We start from the raw sequence: 6,496 nt of genomic DNA, 5'->3' as shown, positions 1-6,496 counted from the left end.
TCCTCCTGCCTCAGCCTTCTAGGTGCTGGGATTACAGACGTGTACCACCTCAGCCCTATCTACTCATTTAAAGGGCTACTTTCCTAAACATGAAGTGTAAGGTGTTTTTTTTTTAAATAAGTACCAAGCAGGACGAAACACCTGAAAAACAAAAACCCCCAAATTCTCTCAGCTCCATTTGACTTATTTTTTGTTCTTCTCTTGGTGCCAGAGATCGAACTCAGGACCTTGTGCTTGCAAGGCAGAAGCGGGCTCACTGAGCTACGTCCCTGGTCCTTCCTCAGCTTCAAATCATTGTCTACTTCTGTAGCTTTCAGGTTAAAAAGACAACGTACGGCAGTGCAGTAATTTCCAGTCGGCAGTCGCCTATGCCTATAAAGGGAAAAATTCCCAGTCTAGTCTAAACAACTGGACTTTGTCAAGGGAGCTCAGAAATTTTCACTAGGAAATCAGATTCCTGTCCTGCTCTAGGGCCAGAATGCAGGAAATGCCAGATACTGGCATCTCAAAGGCAGCTTTGAAAGCCATCCACTCAGCATGGCCTGCCTCTAAGCAAATGCTGTGAAACCACTTGAATTCACATGGTTGCAAAAAAAAAAAAAAAAAAAAAAAAAAAATGTGGCTGGGCATGGTGGTGCACACCTATAATCCTAGTACAGGATGAGGCAGGAGGATCCCTGCAAGTTCAAGACCAGCCTGGACTACACAGTGAGACTCCATCTCAAAAAAAAAGCCTGAAGATATCAATGTTTACTAAGTAATTTATGGGGGTCATCTCCAGTTTATAGACGGTGGTACTAATGATTTACCATCAGGACATACAAGTAGGAACCTAAGAACTGGGTTTTGAACTTGGTTTTGTTCTGCTTCCAAAGTGTATGCTATACATTAAATCCTCTTGCCATCTACAAAGATCTGAAACTTCCCTAACTCCTGTGGAGAAAGCATTTTTGGTTTGATATAAATAAGTCAAGTAGATCTGACTAGTTTAGAGGGACTGGTTCTTTATTTCAAAAAGACACTTGGCAATAATATTCAGTATCAAAACAGTTGCACTACTGGTCCTTCTTTCTCCTGACTGGCCCCAAAGATAGACCACAACAAAGGAGCATACATTTTAAGCCAATAAGCAGCAGGATGTATAACCAACAGACCTCACAGAAACCTCTCCTAAAAGTGGGGGCTGGGTGCGGAAAAAACTTCAAAAGATCAGCACACTGCCAGCCCACAGACTCTAGCGAGCTTTCACAGCCAGATGGAGTAGCCGTGCACACCAACCTTAAAAGAAGTAAAATTTCAAAATAATATAAAATTTTAAAAGTTTTGTACATAAGCTATTCAAGATTTCTCCAGCACTGACTGATAGAAAGCACAATAAGATGGCACTTTCAGAGACAGCAGCTTCAGACCCAGCAAAGGGTGAGATGAATGTCATGGCTGAGTCAGTGGCAAAAACATCATTTTTCTTTTCTTTCAATGAGGCAGAAAGCAATTAATTGGTCACCTCAACATTAAGGGAGGGACACATGATCCATACAGGGAGCAGCTGGGAAGGGGGCAGAAAAGGGACAAAAATCTGGTCTCGGGGCCAGGGATGGGCTCAGTGGAAGAGCTCTTGCCTAACATACATGAGGCCCTCCCTGGGTTCAATCCCCTACACATCACTAAAAGAAAAAGAAAAAAGTCTAAGAGGTCTCATCATCTTAATCTGCTCACTTCTGTTGAAAAAATTAACAAATAAAAATAGTTGTCCAAAGACATCTTAAAGCTCAAAACCTGAGCAGCGAGGGTTTTTTTTTTTTTTTGCTAACTCCTCCTGGGATCACCTTCCTGGTTTGGCTGGTACTTGGTGCAGAGTAGTGAGGTTTTTCTACGATGGAGTCTTTCCCTGGGCTGTTTGGCTCCTGGTGAGGGAGATGCCCATATTTCTTTTCCTCCTCTGTGGAGAGGGCACTACGCATTCGGCCAAAAAGTTACCTTCCAAAGTGACAGTCCCTGGGCTGTTTGGCTCCTGGTGAGGGAGATGCCCATATTTCTTTTCCTCCTCTGTGGAGAGGGCACTACGCATTCGGCCAAAAAGTTACTTTCCAAAGTGACAGAGGAATTAAGATTGCTGCTGTGGAGCTGTGGAATTATTGGGAATGTTTTACAAATGGTTGCTACAACAAAAACGGTATTACAAATGTGTACGTGACAACATGCTTTTAAAGACACTTCGCACTGCGCTCACATTCCCTTGGATGTTGTTCCCAAAGGTGCTCAGCCTCTAGCCCAGCCGGAATCTGAGAAGAGGCAGAGACAGTTTGATGAAAAAGACAAGGGGCTCGGGTAAGGTAGGGTGGGGAGAGAGAATGTAGAAAGGAGAAAGCAGCCTTCCAGTTAAAGGTCAGCCCTCAGTTTCGAGGTCAGCCTCAGGCAGGTGGGCCTCAGGCGGAGTCGGGTCAGAGGGAGGAGCAGCGGCAGGGCGGGCCTGGGGAGCTCTACATCTCATTCAGGTCCAGCAGAGTCTGGTCCAGCATCCTTTGTGTACAGAGCTGCTCCTCCTTGGTGCATTTCAGCTTATCTAATGGGGTAAAGGAGAGAAGTTACAAAAGGTGAATTTCAAGGACTGCCCACTCTGAGACTTGCTCCTGTTGCAGCAGAACTGCAGACTAACAGAACAGTGCCTTCTCAACCACATAAGTGAGCAACTGCATCACTGAGGTTCTGCAGGGCCTCTGGCTTGACTACTGAAGCTGCAGAGTGGCTGTACCCCCTGCACAAGGGAGCAGAGAACCTTTATCAATCACTTCCTCGACCTCCCACACCCAGCCATGGCTTCTGGCTTTCAGTCACTAGAAGCACAGGCCTGAAGCTCCAGCCACGGATTCTTCTGGGCTTTGGTCCCAGGACAGGGCCTACTTGAGACAGCTCACTGGAGGATGGCCACCGCAAACAAGGACGGGTGGAGCTCAACTTGAAAAGAGTTCAGGAAGAGCCTCATGCACTCACTGCATGCTGCTCCATAAAGTAGATGAGAAAGGAATAGCCAGTCAGACAAATAAACGAGCCCTCACGGCTATGCCAAAACATCTCCAAAAACAAAGCCAAGAGTACTACCAAACATACGCACTTGTGAACCAAACTTTGAGATTTTTTTCAGAGCCATTCATCAGAACTAGCCTGTGGCAATTACTTGCAATTAAACGTAAAATCAAGAAGCAACAGAGAAACTATTAGGAAGAAACCAGTGGTTGCACATCAAGGAACATCTGTGATGCTTTGCAAGCAAGCCACTGGCTGCTCTAGGGGAGGAAGGAAAACACTTAGATCTCCAACCCGGAGGTACAGGCGACACAGACCCGAATTCACACCCCACTCCCTTCTCTCCCTTCCCCTGTTCTTCTCCCAGTCAGAAGGGCCCACTCCTGGGCCTGAAGATAAAGCAGTTACAACGTATTATCAAGTCAGTCTTTTTATTGTTAGAAAAACATCCATGCAAAGGAACATATCCTATAGTCAGTGCACAAGTGAAAAGGTGGAAAACAGAAAATTCTCCCAAGCTTTCTCACTATAACCTCTCGGGCCCCTTCTTTTGTCCCCGTAATCTCTGATAAAGGGAAGAAATGCAGCATTTAACTGTTTCAACTTTACAGTACTATTAGGAAATCAACAATACTGTAACTGCCCCAAGCAAAAAACAACTTGTTTAGGGCAAAAGAATAACTTTGAAAAAGACAATCAGCTTTTGCTGGGGTCCAGGTCAGTGGTGTGAGCAGAGCTCGGTTTACTGGGCATCAGCGAGCCCTGCCCATCAGTCACACAGATCATGCAGCGTCAGCTTCAGCTCATTAGAAAGCAGGCGGTTTCGCTCAAGCTGGCTGTAGAGACGCTCTGCAGCAGAATGGAGAGGAGGGAAGATGAGGAGGAGAGGAAAAGGAGGAGGAGAGAGAAAAAGGAAAGGTTAGTAGAGTGCTGGAAGTAACCCCGAGACTCTCAACTAGCTGGCAGAGTATCATGCACCTGGAGGGCAGGGTGGATGCAGGGGCTCAGACAAGAGGGCAGGAGAGCCAGGGAGTTGGTGGAAAGACCATCAGAGGAGTAAAATAAGAAATTCAGTCTGCTAAGTCGATAGGATAACATTATGAGGAAGAAAAAACACCTCTTTTCACAGTATTTATTCCCTGGGCTGAGAAACTGAGACATGTAAAGCAAGCCGAAGGGGAGATACAGTGGCCTGGAAGAAATGCACTCACAATTCGGTTTGGAAAGTAACTCAAAAGTTGAACATCTTTCTGTTAAGCATTCAACACAAGGATTATTATGCTAAGGAGATTAGGATAAACATCTCCACCAAGTGCTTTTCTTTCTTGCTCTCTTTTTTGGTGTTTTTCCCCACTTTGGTACTGGGGATCAAACTGGGGGCCTCGTAATCAAAAGGCAGGTGGCAGCAGAACCACTGAGCTAAATCCCCAGCCCTCCCCCCGCTCCTGAGACAAGGTCTTGCTGTGTAGTCCAGCCTGGCTCTGAACTCACTATGTAGCTAGCTCAGGTTGGCCTCAAATTCACGGCGATCTTCCTGCCTCAGCACCCTGAGCACTGGAATTTCAGGCATATACCACCATGACTGGCTAAATGCTACACTTTCAAACTTTTCTCATTGTAGGTGATGTCTGATAGACACATCCAACCCACATCCAATTTCCCCCTCTTTTCAAAAGGACCCCAAAGTTATAAGGGTCAGTAGTGTGCCCAGTGCAAAGGTTGACTGCTAATTCAAGCCAACCATGACTACCCTGGGTCCCCCAAGCTTCTTTGCAGGTAGGGATGATCACATGATCTAGGCTGGCCAGTGAGGGGATAGTGTGCAGGGGAATTGGGGAAATATTAGCTTTCCTTCTTGCCCCAAATATGGTTGTGATAACTAGAACTACATCTTTCAACCATAAGAGAAAAGGCTATGAGAATCAAAGAAATCACGGCTAGACCCATAAGGTGATACAAACAAGTAAGTCCTACATTTATTTGAGCTACTGTGAAGCCTTTTCTCATATCCCAAAGCATTCCTGGTAACAGCAGTTTAGTGCTCCACTCCACTGGCTTTTCCTGGGTTTTCTGCTGGGAGTACACTGTAAGGGGGAGTGAGGCCCAGGGAAGGAACTCAGGCCCATCTTAGCAGCACAGGGATGACAGAAGTCTGGGGACAGGAAAGCCAAACTCATTTCTGGGTCCTCTCCTAGTAGTAATGTCGGAAGTTAAAAAATAAATTTCTTTCTTGTTTTATAGCTTGTTTCAAAAACTCAACACTAAAATGATACTCTTCTGTCCTAAAACCAGCTACACCTGTGGGCAAGGCTCCATCATCTTGGCATCGGAGGTGAGGTTTACCCTAGTGCCACCACAAAGCTGGGAGACACTGAGGTGCCAACAGTACTTGTTGCTTTATGCATAAAATCAAAACAGAAAGCATAGCTGGGTGTGAAGCCACACACCTGTAGTCCCAGCACTCTGGGAGGCTGAGGCAGGAAGATCACAAGTGTGAACCCAGTCTGGGCAATCTGACAAGATCCTGCCTCAAAATAAATAAAACAGGGCTGAGACACAGTTCATTGCAAAGACCCTGGGTTCAACCCCCAGCTCCCCAGTTCTGGAAAACCACCAACTAATCAAACCCAGAAAGCACATATATAAAAAGAACCTGGGAGAGAATGATCAAATGTAATACCTGTATTTTTTGTTTGTTTGTTTGTTTGATGGTTTGTTTGCTTAAGACAAAGTCTTGCTATGTAGCCCAGGCTGGACCTGAACTCACAGTGATCCTGCCTCAGCCTCCAAGTGCTGGGATCACAGGTAGGCACCCCCACACCCATCTTAGCTGTATTTAAGAGTAGAAATCAGCACAAAGTTTTTTGGGCATTCAAACAATGAGCTACATCCCTTGCCCTAGGACTAACTTTTGAAATTATACTTCCCATTAAATCAATGGTTTGGTTTGGTTTGGTTTTTGTTTTGACACAAGGTCTGGCTATGTAACCTAGGCTGGCCTAGAAGTTACCCTCCTTCGCCTCAGCCTCCCAAGTGCTGGAATTTGCTGTTTTATAAAAGAGAGAATGACATTATATTGTATACAGCTCTTAAAATCCAAGTGTCCCTTCTACCTCAGCCTCCGTAGCTGGGACTACAGGTCCACTCCACCTGGCTACACCAGTGCCCCCACCCCACCTTTTCAGTGTTGGGGGCTAAACCTAGGCCCTCCACTCATAGAGCTACATCCCCAAGATGTTTTTAAAATTTTAAGGGAGGGTCCTGCCAAGTTACCTAGGCTGGCTTTGAGCTTGCAGTCCTCCTGCCTCAACCTCCTGAGCTGCTAGGATTATAGGAATGTACCACTGTGCCCAGGTATATAGGTAGATTTTTGACTATCAAAAGCTCTACAGAGAGCCGGGGATTTAGCACAGTAGCACCACGCCTACCTCACCAGCAAGTATCTTCCTGGGGCTTTTTTTTTTTTTTTTTT

General features: G+C 45.8%; 1 protein-coding gene across 10 annotated transcripts in view; it reads right to left on the bottom strand.

Moving 5' to 3' along the window:
* Positions 1–1,589: 1,589 nt before the first annotated feature.
* Tpm3 (tropomyosin 3) overlaps positions 1,590–6,496 on the bottom strand; it is a 30,470-nt gene continuing 25,563 nt past the window's right edge. For 4 of the 10 annotated variants that reach the window (XM_010643950.3, XM_010643951.3, XM_010643958.1 and 1 more), the window contains one exon: positions 2,037–2,563. In XM_010643950.3, coding sequence (XP_010642252.1) covers positions 2,481–2,563 — 83 coding nt within the window. In that variant the 3' untranslated portion in view covers positions 2,037–2,480. Of the gene's footprint in view, positions 1,978–2,036; positions 2,564–3,271; positions 3,874–6,496 lie in introns of those variants that run through there. The other 6 variants (XR_002026028.2, XM_019210596.2, XM_010643949.3 and 3 more) reach the window with 6 other exon arrangements.

Source organism: Fukomys damarensis, unplaced genomic scaffold (genome assembly GCF_012274545.1).
Source record: "Fukomys damarensis isolate Sample0158 unplaced genomic scaffold, DMR_v1.0_HiC HiC_scaffold_33, whole genome shotgun sequence".
In the NCBI taxonomy this organism is placed as follows: domain Eukaryota; kingdom Metazoa; phylum Chordata; class Mammalia; order Rodentia; family Bathyergidae; genus Fukomys; species Fukomys damarensis.
This window is presented reverse-complemented; position numbering and strand designations above follow the sequence as displayed.